The sequence below is a fragment of the Gymnoscopelus microlampas genome (genome assembly GCF_963454915.1).
Source record: "Gymnoscopelus microlampas genome assembly, chromosome: 14".
Taxonomy (NCBI): Eukaryota; Metazoa; Chordata; class Actinopteri; order Myctophiformes; family Myctophidae; genus Gymnoscopelus; species Gymnoscopelus microlampas.
Window position 1 is genome coordinate 5,808,418 of NC_139951.1, and position 22,100 is coordinate 5,830,517.

The window sequence follows — 22,100 nt, forward strand, 5'->3', positions numbered from 1 at the left end:
GTACAAAGATTCATAATTAATCCATGTTTTGGGCATGTCATTATAGGCAAATTGTGAAAATAACCAAATCTCAATCAAACGTGTCACATTGCGAGTAAATGTTAACTATGTTTGCATGACACCATGCGACAAAGTATAAATTAACGCTTAATAAGTATATATATTATTATTATTATACACTAATATATTGTAAATAATATAAAATATAATCGATGGTTGCAGTGTTAGTTCCATTCAGTGCGCGTATGCCTGGTGCATGGCCAGCAGCTTGACAGAAATAGATCAAATTAATGCTGGTTAGATAATATTCAACCTCGGCCGTCAGATCTAGGGACAAGCTTTTAGAAAACAATTCCCAGCATGTATTCACAGATAAAACAATGTGTTACCGCAAGTGACAAATGTATTTAATGAGCGAAAAAAACAATCTAATTATGCCCCGCTGAAAGCCACGGTGCTAGCATGTTTGTTGACATAGCCGGAATAAATTGGTGAAATTGAGATTAGTCAGCTTTGTCCTGAAGAGCTCTCTGTGTGCGCCGCTGTTTATCTTTGTTTACGCAGCGTAGAAAAACAATCTATTAAACACATTCCGCATGCTTTAAAAACACTTAAAGGACCTGAAAACAACTATACAGTACATTAGGCTCAGAAAGAGTAATTTTGTTATGATGTTTAACAAAACAAAACAAAACGGTAAAGCAGTTTTGTTTGTGTTGTGAGCGTTTAGATATGCTATTTTTCACTGAATGCGCGCCCCATAGGGACAATAGTTCTCAGGCACACATTTGGTTAAAAGCCAATAATAAAAAATTCAAATAACTGTTGCCAGTTGATGTAATAATTAGAATAATTAAAAGTTTATTCACCTCACTGAAGGTACATTCTCCTTCTACAGCGCTGCCACCCAAGTGTGGAATCCCCTGACCCCATCCCTTAAAAAATGTGGTTCACTGGCTTCCTTTAAAACAGGCCTGAAAATCCACCTTTCAGGAGGCCAAAGGGGGAAGTATATATCACTTCTCCCTTAGAAAGATGATCACCCCCCTCTCTCACACACACACACACACACACACACACACACACACACACACACACACACACACACACACACACACACACACACACACACACACACACACACACACACACACACTCTCTGTACATAGTGTTTTATAGTGTGATGATATTGTATTTTGGTGTTATTTTTTTATGCTAATGGCCCTCAATGGATACAAGTCCACAGGACTTTTTTGGGGGTTATCCTTTTAGACCAAGTGTATGACTGCACTCTTGCTGTTTGTATTTCTGTCTAATAAGGTATTCAATCAATCAATCAATCAATCAAAACTGTATGGTAGAGCACACAGAGATATGGTCTCTGATGCTACAGACTTTTGTCTATAAAGAAGGAACGGAATGTCTCACATCTCTCAATAGAAAGGTCATTTTAATTGGGAGGGCTGGCGGATAATCCAGTTAATGGTGGTTATGAATAGTAATGTGGTGTTATGAGGGTTTTCAGCAATGAGATGTGAGAAATGTTTTCATCTCACTTCTTTTACAATGTTGTTCAACTCTTTTACAAGGTCTCTCATGGCCGATAAATTTGCGCCATCATTCGGAAGCCTTCCATTTACGTTCAGCGCATCTACATGCGCCTCCGGTCACGGTCGTTAACCCAGGGTGGTGGTCTCGTTAATGTAGGAAAGGTTTTAGATAATTTAAGGGGGGGCTACAGAGGCCATTTTTTACAGTGATTTTAGAACAACTATAAAGGTTGTTTTTAGGCACAGTGTGTGGAGTGCTTAACAGTGTGGATGAATGCGTTTATTTAGAACATTAATTAAAAAAAGAAAATAGAAAACCGAACAAAAACAAGCATACCAACAACAATGTTTGAAAAGGAGTATGAAGTGAAAACTTAAAAACACCTACCCCCCTTTTGCCAACACAAACTCTATTAACTGATAATTATCACAATTGTATACACAACCCAAACATTTCCACTGCATTTTCAAAGAAAACATAACAATTAACCACAATAATAACAAAAATGAATGAATATAACCACCATTGACCAATTTAAACCCTGCATGCGGTTGACAATGACCCTTGCCTTATTGAGTGTATAACCTATTGCCTGGTTCCCATTTACTGTATGATGTGTACTGTATGTGTGTTAGTGTACTGTTTGCAGTGGTGTAAAATAACTAAGTACATTTACTCATGTACTGTACTTAAGTACAATTTTGAGGTACTTTTACTTTACTGGAGTATTTCCAATTGTCAATACTTTTACTTTTACTCCACTGCATCGCTGAGGAAAATATTATACCTTTATTCCACTACTATTATTTGAAAACTTTAGTTACTTTGCAGATATATTTGATTAAATCATAAAACATACTTTAACCACTTTAGCCCTATTTTATATAAATCGTTTAAATAATATTTTCAAACATTTTAGTACTTTTACTTTGTGTACTTTAAGTATATTTTGATGCCAATACTTTTGTACTTTTACTCAGTGTAGGCTATTTCTACATTACGGTATTGCTACTTTTACTTAAGTCAAATATCCGAGTACTTTTTTACACCACAGACTGTATGCGACTGATCAGAAGAAAAGTTGTGAAGCGGTATAGATGTGTTGTGTTCAGCTGTGAACCAGGGGATTCATTCATACATTACTGGAGAAAATAACAACTCTTACCCCAGAATGCCAAACCGCACCTGCTCCGTTGAGAGCAGCTGGAAACAGTTTTCAGCAATTACATCAAATTGCTTGGATTTTATGCTAACAGGAAGCAAATGACACAGTGCACTTAATAAACTGCACTATCAGTAACATGTACCATTATGTTTCATAATTATAATCTTTAAGAGAGTGACTGAATCACTTGATATGGTTTAAATGTCATCAGACAGTTAACAGCTACAGAGTGCGTGGTATTTGTTCAGTCTCAAGGCTACCAACACAACGTTTAATAATATTTCACTTCAATTATCATGTGATTGGGTTAGGTTAGTGAGGACTTGCCATGCTTTATTCTACAGTTCCAAGTACTGTGACCTCAATCAGAATCTTTTACAGATAATTGATATTTCTAAGGTATTAGCAGAGAGGGTAGGTGGTTCAATGACACTTGTGAATGAATCAGTAAAAATACTCAACCCCAGTACTTGACTAAAAGTATAGACTATATACTCCTGGTCAAATATTACACCACTACATGTGAACGTTTCTTAGTAAAGTTTGTACTTGAGTTCACACTAACAGTTAAAGGGATATTTCACTTTCAAACATGTTTGTCGTTGTTTTGTGAGCACCGCAGAACTCAAACTCTACATAGTTTCATTGAAAACACACGTCCTTGGTTCTGGTGACTGACATTGTCCTTCTAATAGTTTCAACCAAAAAAAAACTACTTTTATTTTATTTTTATATTTTATTTAAAACAATGTTTGTTTTCATTTTCCAATGTAGTGGAGTGAAAGTCATACAGTAAGCAATCAAAAATACTACTGCTAAAAATGCTACTACCAAACAATGTTTTAATCAAGTAAAGAGATACTAAAACAATTACCTTAATGTACTTAGTTACTGTCCACCACTGGCTTGAGTGGGACATTGTGAGATTATTCAGTGTGAGTGAGGAGTGCTTGCATTGTTGAAACATCTTTACTGTTAGGCTTGCATACTAAACCAGTACAGCAATAAAAATAAAACCTCTTCCTGGATGAAAATGTCCAGTGCTGAGGGAGATGCAGTCAGACATTCATTTGATTCCAGTGTGAATCTCTGTTCCACTGGGACCTGCAGTTCCTGTCAGTCGTGTGCTATCAGTGAGGCTGCAGACACTGATACGCTATACAACCCCCCAGACCACGTCTCTTCTCTTCTCCTTGTCAACCCTCTTTTCTCAACAATATTTCACTGTCTCCCTCCATCACTTCAACCCCTCCCTGTCTCATTTTATTATTTATGTGTTTTATATTTTGAGGAGAAAGAAGACTGTTAAGTCCTTCCAAAAATGTATTCTTTTCAGCCTCACCAGGACAGAAACGAATGTGTTTCAGCTGATAAACCTTCATCATCATTGTATATACCTTGGCTGTGCACCTAATTTGAACGTCTGCTAACGGGTCACGTTGTTCTCGATTGCTCAGTGAAACGGTGTGATTGCATTCTCTGTGTTGCTTATGCAACCGGTGGAAACTCTGTGTTGTGTTATTGATGACACTAGACCCAGAGGGCCATTCATTTTTTTTCTGCATAGAAAATATTACAGGCAACAGTTTCCCGTTCATAATAGCCTGGATGGCATCGCCTCCAGGGGGTCTTTCAAAAGGGGAAGAGGTGAGAGGAGAGGGCTGGCAAAAGAAAAATCATTTAGTGTTCATGAGAATAAAAAATATACTACAGTTTCCTTCCATGTGGCTGTAGCTCAATGGAGCAGATCTGCTAGTGTCAGCTCATACACTAGCGCAGTGGTTCTCAAACTTTTTCATGTCAAGGACCCCCAAATTGACACTTATTAGCCCGCGGACCCCCATTTGAAAAGATAAGCCAGGGACCCCAATAAGAGAAGGTTTATATGGCTTTCTAGCAGTGATTCTCAACCATTGGCACAAGAGGGGGAAATACTAATACCAAAAACGAAATAAACAAATATCAGTATCGGCTATCGGCTAAATTGTTATTTTGAACATCGGTATTGGCCAAGAATTTCCATAACGGTGCATCCTTACATCCTTCCATACATCCATCCATTCATCCATCTCTCTCTATGTATCTATAATACTGTAAAAGAAGACATGCGTGCATGCATGTGCGCGTGCGTGCGTGCGTGCGTGCGTGCGTGCGTGTGTGTGTGTGTTTGCTGTGGGAGGCATGCTAACTCTTTAATTTGATGTCATGATATATACTATGTGTGTCTTGCTGTACTGTAGGTGTAAGGGGTTTATCTAACATGTGTACTATATGTGTTTGTTTCATTATAGGTGTAAGGAGGGATACCATGGACTGCGCTGTGACCAGTTTGTCCCCAAGACGGACGCCATTCTGTCAGACCCAAGTACGATCTGTTTACCATATTATTTACACAGTACAGTACAACACCTCTATTTATCTACCCTGAAGTTAGTTTTGTATTGAATTGTGATACATTTGAATGTACTCCTCGGACCACAGGTCTCCACCAGGTCAGGTAGGTTATAGTGGCCTCCTGGTATATAGCACTATAATAGGCCAATGTGTGAAAAGGATGCCATTTCTTCTTAGGTCTGTCACGACAATCGGACACTGCATTCATTATTTGAGGCATTTTGTTCCAACAATGTGTTTTGCTAAATTAGACCTGCTGGTGGCGCTATAACAGGCCAATGTTTAAAGGGTGGCATTTCTTCCTGGGCGTGCAACATTTCACAGAAATCACATGATGCCTTAATGATTTGAGGCAATTTGTTCAAAACGGACCTATCCTGCAAACTTTGGAAGCCAATGTTAGCCAATTAGGATGGAATATGAAATATCGGACACATCCGTCTTGATCACATGACAATTATGTGTACTGATTTGCGTGATGTTTGGACCGAATATGAAAAATACCTCAAAATTGTACTTAAGTACATGCGCTTAGTTACTTTACACAGCTTGAGTGCCACTATATGCCCTGAGACCCTGCTAGACTCTCAATTAAATATAATGTAGTGTAACATAATATACTTAAAGTATAGTACTTTGGTTCCATTTGTTGGTTCCATCCAACACAATCGATTAAGTGATCATTAAAATAGACACAGCCTCAAATGGTCGACAGTGGGAGTCACAGTGTCTATACTCTGGGCCGGGAGAATATTTCAATAATGAGATTAGTATTCTTCAAAACGTTCAAATATGGAAGTTTCTTGCAATACCGATAAATAGGAACTTAAAGGATTTCGCAGTTTGTTTTCCACTTCAGGTTAAAAACTACTGCAGGGTAAAAACATGGCAGGCTGTATAACACTGACCGTATAGCATTGGTTCTCAAAGTGGGGCCTGGCTACAGTACTTAAGCAAATGTACTTAGTTACTTTACACCAGTGCCAGTCTTAGTCTGGAGGGCAGCAAGTCGCTATCAAATTGGAGGGCATTTTTAAATCTCTTGGGTCTCTTGGGAACAGCTTCAGCTTCTAGCTTTACAACAAGATAGGCTTGTTCTTTTTCGTGAACACTTGTATCTTTCGCTTTTGGGAGAATAATACAAAATGGTATGAATCACAATTGAAAGGGGGCCTATTACGCTCATTTTCCAGTACTACACAGTGTTATTCTGGTACTGCGCTAGAGTGGCTTTGCATGATTCACAGATATCTCATCTTATGCCTCATACGCGCCCCGGCCATTTCCGTCTCTCTGCCTGGAACAAGCTGTATTAGTCTCTTCAGGCCCCCAACTCTCTAAAAGCCACTTTCTTTCTGATTGAGCAAAAGTGCGGAAGTCCAGGCCGACTCATCCCTGCACTTGGTGGGCATACTGTGCCTGAAGCAGCATGACCATTATGGAGAAAGCTGTTACAAGTTGACAACCCTGCCCCCCCACATCCACCCTCCACATGGAGTACTAAGGATAAGGATAAGGATAATTCCTTTAACAGGTCCGTTCATGAAAGTCCTTGCAGTCTTGTTTCCAATGAGGGCCTGTGAGCAATTAGGGGTTAAGAGTCTTGCTCAGGGACGAATTTCATTTCATCGACACATTTGCTGGCCTGGCCTGGAATCGTACCTGGGGCAACCAGGGCCTCTGGCTCCCTAGGCGGGCTCACTAACCACTCGGCTATGCTGCCCTGCCAAGCTATAGAGCAGTAACTACGAAAACAAAAAACACTGAAAAATGGGATTCAAAGTGATTCAACTGGTCAGCCAAATGAGATATCGGCATATAAGTGATATTACACTAATTGTACATCTGTTCTTGAGGTAATTGTTTATCCCCCAAAATCAAGAAGGCTAATTTGACCTTTGGGATACACAAATAAGTCGGTGTGTCCAAAAACGTAGTCACTGCACTTTGGCAGGGCAGTATGGCCGCCCCTATAAATGGACTTTATTCGTTTACATCAAGATTTTGTGATTGACTTTCACCACATTTAATATGAACATACTAGATTTGATATTATGACATAAAAATCAGTGGTGGAAAAAATACTCACATTTTTTACTTAAGTAAAAGTGTCAATAATGGAATGTAGTAATACTCTGTTACAATGAATAGTCCGGAATTCAAAATTGACTTGAGTAAGTACAAAAGTATTGGCATAAAAATGTACTTAAAGTACCAAAAGTAGAAAGTACTCATTATGCAGAATATACCATTTCACATGACAGTCTTGGCATCTTTTGAAAATAGCAGATCTATAAGCGGTGGTTAATGTATGTTTTGTAATAATAAACCAAAATCTACAATGTAACTAGTAACTAAAGTTTTCAAATAATTGTGTTGAATAAAAGTACAATATTTGCCTCTGAGATGTAGTGGAGTAGAGTAAAAGTACTGACATTTGGCAATACTCAAGAACTGTCCACAGCCCTTCTCTGAGAGACAGATTGCAGTAGACAGAAACGGTAATGAGCATTAGTGAGAACCAATTATATGAAGATACGGATGAAAATGGCCGAAGTGGTCCTTTTAATATATTACATCACAAATAAGTTACACTATCGTATCCCCTCTTCCTTCGCCTCAGTAACGCCTGAGCAAGCAGCCAATAAAAAGAGAGCTCCCACCTGACTAACACGTGACCCCACCCCTTCAGCAACGTGTGTGTGTGTGTGTGTGTGTGTGTGTGTGTGTGTGTGTGTGTGTGTGTGTGTGTGTGTGTGTGTGTGTGTGTGTGTGTGTGTGTGTGTGTGTGTGTGTGTGTGTGTGTGTGTGTGTGTGTGTGGCTGTAAGGCATATCTCATAAAACACTCAGCCAGAGAGAGAAGCACTACCCTGCCAAGAATTCCCTGCTGGACTGTTCTGTAGAGGGCATGGAGAGAGAGATAGAGGAGCGGGGGCGATGGAGGATGGGTAGATATGATGTAGATCAGTGGTCCTCAAACACTTTGATTAAAAGGTCCCCCCATAACTCAAAGAACCCCCGGGGGTCCCTGAGGGACCCCACTTTGAGAACCACTGATGTAGATCTCACCTCATCAAATATCTAGGAGCATGTGAGTGTAATGCATAGTTAAAAATAATAGAGAGGGCACCGGATATCCCCATACCCATCCACTTGCATTGAGTTGCTCACCCAGCGCATGGGCCGAAATCACCCCTTCTTCCGGGTTGGGAAATGTGATGGGCAAGGCCTAATAGGCTCTATTCACAGCAGCCATATTATGAAGACATTCACAGGTGTTACCAATGATACTAATGAAGGCTCTGTTCCATTCTGGTCAAACAGAGTCAGGGTGCTGATATTGTGCATGTTGGCCCACTGGAAACACTCTGTTACACCAGTGGGTCTACAGTTGGGGTCCAGGGACCCTCATGGGCTTCCAAATGGCCCCTTACAGGAGTGTAACTCTGAGAGTGTACAAATGGAACCAAATGGACCCATTTGTACACTCTCAGAGTTATGGGGGTCGTGGAAACCACTGTGCTACACTAAATGGAACAGAGCCTTCATTAGTATCATTGGTAACACCTGTGAAGGAAGTGATAATATGGCTGCTGTGCATAGAGCCTATTGGTCGAAACCGTTCTCGCTCGTTCACGACAGTAGCCCCAGGCCGTTTTGAGCTGCAGTACCTATGAATGGCCAGCATGTCCAATGCGCTTCAATGCAACCACTGGGTTCTGGGGGCTTGGTGTAATGGTGTCTAGATCAGCTAATCAGTTAGACAGGTGATGTAATGATGTCAGGAAGTGATGAGGCTGTGAGATTGGGGAGGAGGCGTTATCATAAAGCTATATAATACCTAGAGAACGAACCGGAAATCCCGGGCCATTCATTTACTTCAAGTCTCTTACCCAGCACATTATAAAAATACTTAATCTCGCAGTACCACAGTCGGCCACTTGGAAATCAGCGCCTCAAAAAAAATCCCTGGCTTGGGTTTGATGCTGTGGGTTAAATCATGCAGCTGTTGTCTTTTCCTCAGATGATTTACCAACAGCGGGGATAAAGGGAGGCTTCTAATTTCAGCTTTTTATCTCCCCTTGGTATTAGAGCTCATGCACTGTAAGTAGCCACAAAGGACTTTAGACTCTCACACGCACGCACGCACGTACGGACGGACGCATGCACACACACAAACACACACACACACACACACACACACACACACACACACACACACACACACACACACACACACACACACACACACACACACACAAGCAAGTACGGTTAAGTCCTTCCCTCAATCCCAGCACTGGGGAAATGGATGAGGAGAAGCACTCATGTTCTTTTCATCGTGACAGCAGACTTTTCACACCACACGACGTGCACACACGCGCACGCGCGCACACACACACACACACACACACACACACACACACACACACACACACACACACACACACACACACACACACACACACACACACACACACACACACACACACACACACACACACACACACACAGAGGTCCTCAAGGCCTCCAACATGATGGTGTAAAATGTACGCCATCATGTGGGGGGGCCGATTGAGTATTTCTGCCTGCAGACCTTGGGGAATCATTTTTACACGGCTGTGACTGATTGTCCAAGGTGCTTTGAGATGCCAGAGTGCGTGAACGATAGGAGTTCTGCTCACATTCTGATTGGTGCACGTCTTCCCCGCGAGGCGATGTGAGGACGGGGAAGTGCATCGGTTGAAATTACATCATATTTGTTTGGCTGTGATGTCGTCACCATTCAGAGGGGGTTATTAGTGTGTTCTGTTGCCATGGGAGATCACAGGAGGGTCCCCACATGATTTTGGGGGGGACCCCCAAGATGACAGTAAAGTGACGATTGACATTTTGAAAATAGCTGATCTACAAGCACAGAATGCCTCGCAGTCGCAACGTGAGGCGTTGTGAGCTTGTAGATCAGCTATTTTCAAAATATTCATCTGTGGAACTGAGTCACACTAAATGTAATGCCTCAACTCCTACAATTCCAAGTGCTTGTCGGGGTGGGAGGTCCCCAGTCCAAATATTATTATTGTGGGGGGGTCCCCAGTTCAAATATGTTTTTTTGGGGGGGTCGCGGACTGAAAAGGTTGAGAACCACTGGAATAGATGATCACCAATACGATGCTGCATCCATTGCCTTGGTTAGGCCAAATGTGTCTATGGCAGAGCGACAGTAATGCTGAGTCATAAAAGTGGAAGCCATAGCTTTACAATGCAAGATACTCTATAGACCATATTCACACGGCGGCCATATTGCCATTAAGTCAATGAAATGCCACCCCAGTTGCCACAGCAACGCAATGTTAAATTCCAAAATGGCCACCGTGTGAATATGGACTATGGGGCTCACCGTCTCTGGAAAACATGGAATTGAACTGACCCGTTGAATGAGTGGATATGTCAACCCTTTCTCATTACCTGCTCATCAAATACAGCTGTGCTTGGTCAAGTGTCCCAGGTGTCCCTGGCTGATGCTGATAATGTCCTCTAGCGCTGTGTTTCTCAAAATCGGGTTCAGGGACCCCGCAAGGGGTCCTTGAGGGGGTGCCAGTGGGTCCCCAGCAACATGTGTAAATATAATGTAAAACTCCCCACTTGCCACTGGCTATTTGAAAAAAGAAGATCTACAGGCTTGTAGATCTGCTATTTTCTGAAAGGTTTTGACAGAGATTTCAAAAAGAAAATTGTAACCCAAATCTTCTCTTAATTCGGTCCCTGGCGCAAGATGGGGGTCCGTGGCCAAATACATTGGGCGTCTTTGACATGAAACTGTTTTAGAACCACTGTTTAGACGTTGTCGATTTTTAGACGGAGGTTTGCTTGATCCCTGCGTCAGCTGTCGATGCCTTGGGTCGGTCAATAAAGTGTCAAATTGACGAGTGTGCCAATGCTGCCTCTTCATTTTGAGCCCTTGAGCTCCTGAAAATTCTCTCGCATAAGCGCTCTTATATTTTGAAAAATAGCAGATCTACAAGTTCTCAACGCATCGCGGTGCGACACGTTGTGAGCTTGTAGATCTGCTATTTCCAAATAGCCATTGCAGCCAGAAATGCAATCTTATCTGAATGACTGTTAACGCAGTTTGTTTGAATGAGTTTATAAAATGTTATATTTTCACAGGGATTATTTATTGGTGTGTTAGAGAAATACATTTTGGAGCGGACACATGTGTCCAGATGAGACAATGCTGCTTCAGAACCTGACAACTGCCTCAGACCTGACGTGAGATCTGAGCGGGCCGTACGCTAAAGTCAAAGTCAGGATATATTAATGAATGCCGAAAGTTGCTGTGATCTCACCGTACGGCCAGCATTTGGTCTACGCCGCGTTGATAAATGAGGGCCACCGACTCTCTCTACCTGATGACATTCCCCTTCCATACGCTAACACCAACCAATCACAATCTGGATCACAATATCCACTAGGTGGTGGTAGACTTACAGTATATCCATGCCGTGGTACATATCCCAATTCCCATATCAACACAAGATGACTAACTAGGATATTCTGTGGGAATATTGCAGTGACTATTATGGGTGTCCAGCTCCCCCCTCCCATCCAGCCATGGGCAGTGAGTCACCTTCAGGAGGGAGAGCTTATTCAGACAGCATTTGTTGCTCTAGACTAGAGCTGGATGAAGTGTTTGCACCGTTTATGCACGTCGGTGGTTATCAACCTGTGGGCCCTCAAATAATTGGCGAAACACTAAGATTTTAATCATAATACAAAATTGATATAAAACTAATTATAATATAAAATTCACCGGCAGGCGGATTTATGAACTCCACAGCCCTCCTCCGAGACGCAGAGTGAGTAGACAGAAACAATGCCATCTTATAATGAGTTAAATGCTCATTATGAGGTCAAGTTAGGTAAAGATAGGTTGAAAGTGGGTGAAATGCTCCTTTAATACTTACACCATCTAAATGCTTGTCCATGCCAGGTCTTTCCTCGCACATACTGTAGCCCTGCACTTAGATTCATGTATATTGAGGGCGTTCAGCATCTGTGTGGGATTTCTTCTCGTTAGTTTGACATATGCTTAATTTTTTCGTCAAAGTTAGAAAGCTGTTTCCTCATTCTGTAGTCCAATCACATTCTCTAACAGATGGGCTTTTTTTTTGCCCGTAGACAATTTTGTGTGTGTGTGTGTGTGTGTGTGTGCGTGCGTGCGTGTCCACCAAATAATCTGTCAAGGACTTGCAGCCGCATTCTATTTAAAACCCAGACCACCTCTGCCAGAAAAAGCAATTAAAGTGTGAGGGTTTCATTTTAATTGGAATCAGATTACATTACAGTGGTGTGAAAAAAAAAGAAAAAAAGTCTGCTGTCACGATGAAAAGAACATGAGTGCTTCTCTTCATCCATTTCCCCAGCGCCTGGGATTGAGGGGAGGACTTAACTGTAGTGGGTGGGTGGGTGTGTGTGTGTGTGTGTGTGTGTGTGTGTGTGTGTGTGTGTGTGTGTGTGTGTGTGTGTGTGTGTGTGTGTGTGTGTGCGTGTGTGTGTGTGTGTGTGTGTGAGTGAGAGAGAGACAACATACGTCTTCACCAAAGCCATGTGAATATTGAAAATGCATTTATGTGGAGACAGAATAAGTGCATTTCTTGAAATGGCTGAGATGAATCAATGCATCAGACGTGTACCAGGCAATTTCAATCAAACATAACCCTCCACCACACTCCATCTTTCACTTCTATTTTCTAGATCTAATTCCGGCCAAGCAGTTTGTTCATCGTTCCTCCCTTTACCCATTTCAAAGAACCGGCTGACTCTATGAATGCTTAATATATCAAAACACAAACTGTGAAGAATGCTTTGTGTCTGCTTCCTTAAAGCCACGAAGCGAGTCCAAAAACGATTTAAACAGAGTAGCTACACACAGCTTGAGGAAACAAAGGTGGAATATCAATGATATTATCTATGATTTTCATCTCTGTCTGTCTGGCTTTCCTTCACATGTCTTGTGAACCGCTCATCCGATCAATTTCATACTTGTTGGCTCTGTTGCTGTGGGCACACGGACGTGCAGTGTCGAGTCTCAAGTTGTTCGGAGGAGTGGTTCTCCAGAACCGGCCCGCTCTGAATAGGCGTCGCTGGGAACTGTGGCTACAGTCTCTTCTCTTTTTTACACATGTGCAGTGGTGGAAAAAGTACTCCATTGTTTTACTTTAGTAAAAGTATCAATACTTCAATGTAAAAAAGCTTTGTTACAAGTAAAACAAAATACTTAGTAGTAAAAGTACAAAAGTATTGGTATCAAATTGTACCTAAAGTACCAAAAGTAGAAAGTACTCATGTTTTCCAATGTATAAAATGTATAAAAAACATTTGAAAATAGCCGATCTACAAGCTCACAATGCGTCGCATCGCGAGCTTGTAGATTGGCTATTTTCAAATGGCCAAAAAGGGCTGAAGTGAGTAATGTGTGTTTTGTAATAATAATCAAAATATACAATGTAACTAGTAACTAAAGTTTTCAAATAATTGTAATGGAGTAAAAGTACAATATTTGCGTCTGAGATGTAGTGGAGTAGAAGTCAAAGTACTGAAAATTCGAAATACTCCAGTAAAGTAAAAAAAAAATAGCTCAACATTTTGCTTTAGTACAGTCCTTGAGTAAATGCACTTAACTACTTTACACGCCTGCACATGTTGTGGAATCCTATGAGCAACTATAGCCTAAGCCTACTGTATAGACGCCTTAACGTACGACGTCACACTGATACGAAACAATATGCGCGCGCATGTCGGCAGCAAAAGAACCCTACCTCTCATAAGATGCAATGTAAAAGTGGTCACAGCCTCACGTGTAAAAATGCATCCCATCAAACTTTCAGATGCTGTTTATCTCCCAGTGTGGAGGAAGAATGCTTAGGATTTTGAAATATATAATCCTTGGTTTCTGTTGTGTGTAAACAATGATAACAATTCAAAGCAGTTGTCCTCAAAACTCCACCTCCAGTGGCTGTCATAAGAACGGAGGGAGCGCTCTATGATCATGGCACCAGAACCTGCTTGGCTCGCGCAGCTGCAGCCCGCCAAGACTAATTTATGCTCCGTCCCGCGAAGGTGTCGCGCACAGAGAACGGCCGAGAATAGCAGATCTCCAAGCTCACAGTGGTCGCATCCGCGACGCGATTGTGAGCTTGTATGTCAGCTGTTCTCGGTGCGCAATACCGTTGCGCGATGAAGTATTTATGTGTCGCCAGGGCGCACCCCACTAGCCTACACAGAGAGGAGGTTGAATGAACTGAAACAAGCTCACCCTAAAACAGCAGGTTTGGGGATCTTTTGGGAATTGATAACATGAAACAGTCACCTGTGCGTCCAGTTTGTTTGTAAACAAATAATTGGTCTATATACTCATGTATTCCATCTAGGGGTGTGCCGATATATCGTCCCGCAAAAAAACATTTTTTTTACAATCATAATAATCAGGCATGCAAACAGCCCCGAGGTGAAAAGGGTGACAACATGTTTTTTTTTTAGGGTCAGGTGTCACACTATTGCTAGTCTCGTGTCACCAGACAACTATTCCACAATCTCTGAATGCTATATAGAGTCTGGAACTCCACTTCCCGAAAGCTGCTTAACGGAAGCTACTCAGACCGGAAAAACATTCGACCAATCACAACGCGGTGCCCGCGGACCTGTAGTCCCAGTGGAAACAGAACCGAGACGGAAGCATAGGGAGTCATAGGTAGATTCATGTTATTTGTGCGAGGATTGTTTATCATTATATTCATAATATGTATCATATATGATACATATATATATTTGTATATATATTCATATATATCATATTTATATTATTTAACACTTTTTGTTTTGATTCCAGTCGGACTCCTTTGCGCCATTGCACAATGCTAAAACGGAAGTGGGTAGGGGAGGGGCTTTCGCTTTCCCCTTAAGCTGCTTGGCTCGCGCAGCTGCAGCCCGTCAAGACTAATTTATGCTCCGTCCCGCGAAGGTGTCGCACGCAGAGAACGGCCGAGAATAGCAGATCTCCAAGCTCACAGTGGTCGCATCCGCGACGCAATTGTGAGCTTGTATGTCAGCTTGTATGTCAGAATAGCAGATCTTTTTTTACAATCATAATAATCAGGCATGCAAACAGCCCCGAGGTGAAAAGGGTGACAACATGTTTTTTTTTTAGGGTCAGGTGTCACACTATTGCTAGTCTCGTGTCACCAGACAACTATTCCACAATCTCTGAATGCTATATAGAGTCTGGAACTCCACTTCCCGAAAGCTGCTTAACAGAAGCTACTCAGACCGGAAAAACATTCGACCAATCACAACGCGGTGCCCGCGGACCTGTAGTCCCAGTGGAAACAGAACCGAGACGGAAGCATAGGGAGTCATAGGTAGATTCATGTTATTTGTGCGAGGATTGTTTATCATTATATTCATATCGATGGCCAAAACGCAAAACCTCCTAAGTGCAAATTTCATGATTTTCAGATTTCACTGTGGATGAGGACTATAGGCTATGCTGCACATGCTCAGTCTGTCTGCAAGATAGTCCCGCCCCTCATTTTGTCAGAAAAGTCATTTGACTAAAACCTCCTATCTTGTTCAGTGCCAATTAGTGCTAAAATGTTGAAGCGCAAAACCTCTTATCTGCACCAGAACTAGTTGAGCAGCAGACAGAGCTGAAACTTTAGAATTCTGTGTTATGTAGACCATCTAAATGTCTTTCAGTTTGTACTAATCAATTATTTTCAAAATAAAAAAGTGTCTTCCACCCTTACTATTTAAGTATTTGTTAGTAACTGTCAAGTTAATTGCATTGCCTTGTTGATTGCTAATGATTAGTGTCAGGTGGTGAAACTTTTATAACACCAAGAGTGTGAGTTGATCAAAAATGTGATTGGTAATACTTGTTACAGTACTGTAGAATGCCTTGATCTCAAAATGAGCATAAAAAAAACATTATTTATTAATTTGTAAGCCTAACTGTTTCTAGGTAAAAACCTCCTATGTGCATCTATGTAGATAGGAGGTCATTTTTAGGTATAGATAGGAGGTTTTGGCGTTGAACATTTTGAACTAGTGGTTAGAGGTTGTCATTGCTGCTTTGCTGTGAACATCCATGTTGTGATTTTTTATTAAATGCAGATCAAAATCACACGTGAACACCGTGGCAGCCAACAACCCTGTGAGAATATTGTGTTGTGTCGGTTGGGGGGTATGAGGTTATGGGGGTGGGATGGGGTTTGGAGTTATGGGGTGTGGGAGGTGTGGGGTGGCGGTTGGGGGGTTATGGGGTGGGGGGTGCATGAGGGCTTGGGTGGGTGGAGTTTGGGGGTTGTGGTGTGTTGGTTGGGGGCATGGGGACCGGGGGTTCTGGGAGTGGGGGTAATGGATTGGATGGGATTTGGGGGTACGAGGGTATGGGGTGGGATGGGGTTTTGAGTTATGGGGGTTGAGAGGTGTGGGATGGCAGTTGGGGGCTATGGGGTTTGTGGGAGTGGGGGAGTATTGCAGGTGGTGGAGTTGGGGGGTAGAAGGTATGGGGGGGATTTTGTTGAGGGGGGCATAGGCAAGTTAGGCCAGATCATATAGGATAGGGTCTTTGCGATGTTTGGAGTTATGGGGTGTGGGAGGTGTGGGGTGGCGGTTGGGGGGTTATGGGATATAGGATAGGGTCTTTGCGATGCGAGAGTGTGGTCTAGCCAACACCAACTCGGGACTCCTGAAGTGGAATGGGGTTTTGAGTTATGGAGGTGGAGAGGTGTGGGCTGGCAGTTGGGGGGGGTGGGGTTTGTGGGAGTGGGGGAGTATTGCAGGTGGTGGAGTTGGGGGTAGAGGGTACGGGGGGGGATTATGTTGAGGGGGGCATGAGTCAGTTAGGCCGGATCATATAGAATAGGGTCTTTGCGATGCGAGTGTGGTCTAGCCAACACCAACTTGGGACTCCTGAAAAGCTGCCCTCCACACTCTCCTATCTCGCATCAGGGTTTTGAGCTCTACAGTGTTGTTGGCTAAGCTGTTACGCCGAAGTGCATCTACGTAGGTGGTGCACTTCCTGTCTTTCCTGGCTTTGCCCTGGGTTGGCTCCCATAGTGTCAGTTTGCTTGCCATTAGTTACAGTATGGGTGCCTGACGCAGTGCCCTGCCTCATCCTTCTCTCTCTGACTTTGTCTGTGACACATGGTAGGTTCCCGTAGAGGACCACATTTCTGATTGGGTCCGTCCATGTGACTCCTAGTGCCATTCATAGCATTCTTGTGTAGACTCCATCCAAGGCCCTTTCCTGTTGTGCTGTGATGGTCCATGTCTCAGCCCCATACAGCAGTACTGACTCAACTGTAACTATATGAACAGCCGCCTCTTGAGGTCTTCTCCCATGTCTGATTTCCACACTCTCCTCATCCCATGCAAGGCATTCCAGTCAAGTGCCCCCCGGACCTTCAGGTCCTGCTCCATTGAAGCAGTCCAGGCCCAGGTTATTTGAAGGACTGCCTCAAGTCCTGGACTGAGGCACTGCCTGGACTGCCTCAAGTAGCGTGTCTCCATCATCTGAACCATCTTCTCAGGAACTCCGTAGGCCCGGAGAATGTTCATCAGTTTCCCCCGGTGGATGGTGCCAAAAGCCTTTTGGAAGTCATGAAGGTGATCACCACTGAAAGATTCATCTCCTACTCCTTCCAGTATCCTCCTCAGCACCAGTATCTGCCCGTCTGCTGTTCGCTCTGGGCGGAAGCCGTTCTGCGAGTTTCTCAGTACAGGGTCTAAGATGGGTCTAAGGCGGTTGAGGATCATCCTGTTAGCCGCCTTGGCGACTTCTGAGCTCAGGTTAATGCCTTGGAGGTGTCCGTCTTGGTGAGGTCGCCTGACTTTGGTACTGGATCGATGATCATTTTGCTCCACAGCTTCGGCAGCTCACTAGACGTGTGTGCTTGATGAAATCCAACACCGCCTCGTCTATGGGCACATACATCAGAACCTCTGCTGTCACTCCATCCTCCTCTTGCCTCACTTGATAGTAGCCTTGGCCCTCTGGTACTCATCCATGGTAAATGATCCATGATCTGGTATGGGAAGGTCATGGAAGACAAGAGCATCGGATCATCCTCTTCTTCTGCTGGTACCATGTTTCAACTCGTTCCTCTGCGCTTTCTCCCCAGATCTTGGAAGATTGAGAAGAGCTTCTGCCAGAAATTCATTGATGAGCTTCCAGCTCTTGCCATGATTCTGTTTAACATGCACCTTTTTAATGTCCCTGATCTTTTGGGTCAGCTCCTGTTTTTCGAGTTGCATACACTTGGTATAGCTCCTCCTTCCTCCGCTTATATTCCTCCCTCAGACCCTCTCCTTTTTGGTCAGCGACAAAGCCCCTGTGTGCTGCTCTCATCTCCTCCCTGGCTTTGGTGATTCTAGGCTCAAGGCATCCGTCTTTCCTCCTTGCTTATAGGCTCTTTAAGACATTCAATGATCTTACATACTATTCCACTATCCACACTGGACACAAGGTTGGTGATCCAGTTGTATGAGTTAGGGGAGTTGGAGGGCATGAGGGTTGGGGGGTGTGGTGTGCTGGTTGGGGGGAATGGGGGTTGTGGGAGTGGGGGGGTATTTCAGGTGGTGGAGTTGGGGGTAGAGGGTATAGGGGGGATTATGTCGAGGGGTGCCTGGGCCAGTTGTTTTCTAGTCCACCTAATTGTATTCCTGTTGTCCTTTTTGTACATTTTATTTGTAAGCACTTTCATTTTAGATTCTTGTTGTGAGCATTGCCCTGCAAACTTTGTTTTGTTTTTGAATAAAATAAAAAAGCATTCAATGCAACTCAGTGGTGCGTTCTACCGTGTTACGCTGTATACAGTGCAGATTTTTTTGGAAGAAGGCGTATACAGTCTACTAACCATTCCATCCATTGAAAACGCACTAGCGTATACCCACAACCATGCGCATTTCGTGCAGGGAATGATTATTGTATACCTCAACAAAAAAAAAACTAGACCACACCACTGATGCAACTGTTTTCAGCTGTAAATGTATGTATTTGCAGCTAGTACTATTTGTCATTATGTAGTTAAGCAATCACTTTACATTGAATGCAAAACCTCCTATCTGCAGAATTATCCAGGAAAAGTGGGGAAAAACCTCCTATCTGCATTTGCAATATGAAATCAGTGTAATTAACATATAATAATGTAATATAGTCCAGACATCCAGAAATGGTGTATTATGTGATGGGTTTCATAAAAAAATAGCATTGTGCAAAAAAAATACAACATTTTGTAGTTTTCTTTTTCATTTTCCCAACAATTAACATTTTTCAGATAGGAGGTTTTGCGTTTTGGCCATCGATATATGTATCATATATGATACATATATATATTTGTATATATATTCATACATATATCATATTTATATTATTTAACACTTTTTGTTTTGATTCCAGTCGGACTCCTTTGCGCCATTGCACAATGCTAAAACGGACGTGGGTAGGGGAGGGGCTTTCGCTTTCCCCTTAAGCATTTTTAGAGCTTCCGAGTCCCAGACTGTATGCCGGAAACATTTGTAAATTGTGGGAGGCAACAGTCTGGTGACGCGAGACTACACTATTGCCCTATTTGGATTCAAAACGGCTAGTGTAGCTGAAAAGCTACAAGTTTGCATGTCTGAATAATGCAAAAACAAAATTAATTGTTTGCATTTGCTTTTTTTCTCCCCCATATATTTTCATAATAAATAAAGTGCATATCGTATCTAAATCGTATCGAAGTTGTGAGCCCAATATTGTATCGTTTCGTGAAATTAGTGTATCGGCACACCCCTAATTCCATCTACAGTATATGTATCAGTCATGTGTTCCACATTTATTTCACAGAGCCACATGTCTATAAGCCATTAGGTTGCCAAACAGTTATGTTGCAGTATTAAATTCAAGGTTCATTGAACCCTGGTAATATCCTGTTGTTGTTCCAGAATGTTCTGGGGGAAACAGTTATATAATCCTGAGTGATGCAATGGATGAATTTCACAGGGGTCAGACTGACCTAAGTGTGTAGCAGTATGTAGTCATTCATCATGATATGTATCACATTATTGTATGCAGTGGTGTAAAGTAACTAAGTACATTTCCTCAAGTACTGTACTTAAGTATAATGTTGAGGTATTTTTATTTTACTGGAGTATTTTCAGTTTTCAATACTTTTACTTCTACTCCACTACATACAGAAGCAAATATTGTACTTTTACTCCACTACAATTATTTGGAAACTATAGTTACTAGTTACTTTTTAGACTTTGAATAGTATCACAAACACACTAACCACTCAAGCCCTATACATTTCGGCTATATAGATAGATAGCCGAAATGTATATATAGATCGGCTATTTTATAATTTTGAATTTTGAAATGTTGGAATTTTGAATTTTGAAATGTTGAATTCCGGACTTTCACTTGTATCAGAGTATTTCTACATTGCAGTATTGATACTTTTACTTATGTAAAACATGTGAGTACTTTTTCCACCACTAATTGTATGCCAAGAGGTAGGTCCTCAAGAAGGAATAAAAGCGAACCTCCATTGTTCAGTTCAATCTGCAGAAAATGCACTTTGTTAATACATAATAATGAATCTGATTACTGTCTCCAGACTACCTTGTACTACACACACTAGGGCTAATTTATGTGTGTGATTTATTTGCACGTCAATAATATTTTTTGAACTGATATCCTTTCAAAACCTTGCATATCAAAACAATATCAAAAATATTTCACCCCAGGTCTGAACATGTGTGACCAAAACAACCAACAGCATGACGTGATTTGAAACAGTCTGTTTGCAGATAGTGATACATACTGACAACCACAGGGCCGTAGGATGCTGCTAATGCACTCGATATCATGGAATTAACCACTTAAACCCTATATGGTTAAGTGGAGTTCCTCAGGGCGCTATACTAGTGTATTTTGTTATTGTGGGGAACAGTTTTGATTTTGTTGAATAAAACTGTTTTTTTTTTCACTGACAAAAACTAAATAAAAAATGAAAAAAAACTAAGCTATGATGACTAAAATTAAGACAAAATGTATTGAAAATTTCGTCAATACATAAAAACTAGACTAAAATGTTAGTGAGGGACGAGTGGAGACGAGATCCAGTAGAACGAAGAAAGAAAAGTCATTGTATGCTTGGTTGCGCTCTGGTGTTATGCTCTGAAAATAGCAGATCTACAAGCTCACAACGCGTCGCGCTGCTACGTGTTATGAGCTTGTAGATCGACTATTTCCAGCACGCAACCAAGTGTAAAATCAGCCATTACGACTATTATCTCATGATATGTCGACTAAAACTAGACAGAAAGTTAAACTTTTCAGATGACTAAAATCTGTCAAAATCTAACACTGGTGGGGCTTTCACTGAAAATAGCCGATTGACAAGCTCACAACGCGTCGCAGCCCGACGCGTTGTGAGCTTGTCAATCTGCTATTTCCTCCGAAAGCCTTCCCCGCTATAACGATGCCGGTGTTTGCGTGGTAAAACCAAGCCATTCACTGTTCAGTCAGTGCAGGGTGTTGGCGTGAGACCTTCAACAAGGAGAAGTGTGTGAGGATGAAGAGTCAGCACATTGTTTGATAAAGAAAAGACAGGAAGATGTCAGAGGAAGTGGTCCAACCAACAACATGCTCTAGTGAGTGAGGACAAAGGAAGTTAGAAATGCTTCAAGCTGTAATAATTGAATTATTTTCTCTTCCCTTCTGTCCCATTCTCTCCTCTTTATCTCTCCTCTCTCTCTCTCTCTCTCTGTGGCTGCCTGACCTTGGATGGAAGCAGCGGATGAACTTGGGATTGAGTTCATGGGTGAGGAATTGTTCCATTGACCACATGACATCATTTCATATCTCTGTACCTCCCCAGGAAGCGCACACGCACGCACGCACAAACACACGCACGCGCGTGCGCGCGCGCACACACACACACA

General features: G+C 42.2%; 1 protein-coding gene across 1 annotated transcript in view; it reads left to right on the plus strand.

The window, feature by feature from the left end:
- The window catches only part of nrg3b (neuregulin 3b), a gene marked incomplete at both ends in the record, with an annotated part of 427,460 nt that overhangs the window by 367,392 nt on the left and 37,968 nt on the right, over positions 1–22,100 (plus strand). Inside the window, 2 exons of the mRNA XM_084077627.1 lie at positions 5,008–5,081; positions 21,953–21,979. Coding sequence (XP_083933753.1) covers positions 5,008–5,081; positions 21,953–21,979 — 101 coding nt within the window. The remainder of the gene's footprint in view (positions 1–5,007; positions 5,082–21,952; positions 21,980–22,100) is intronic.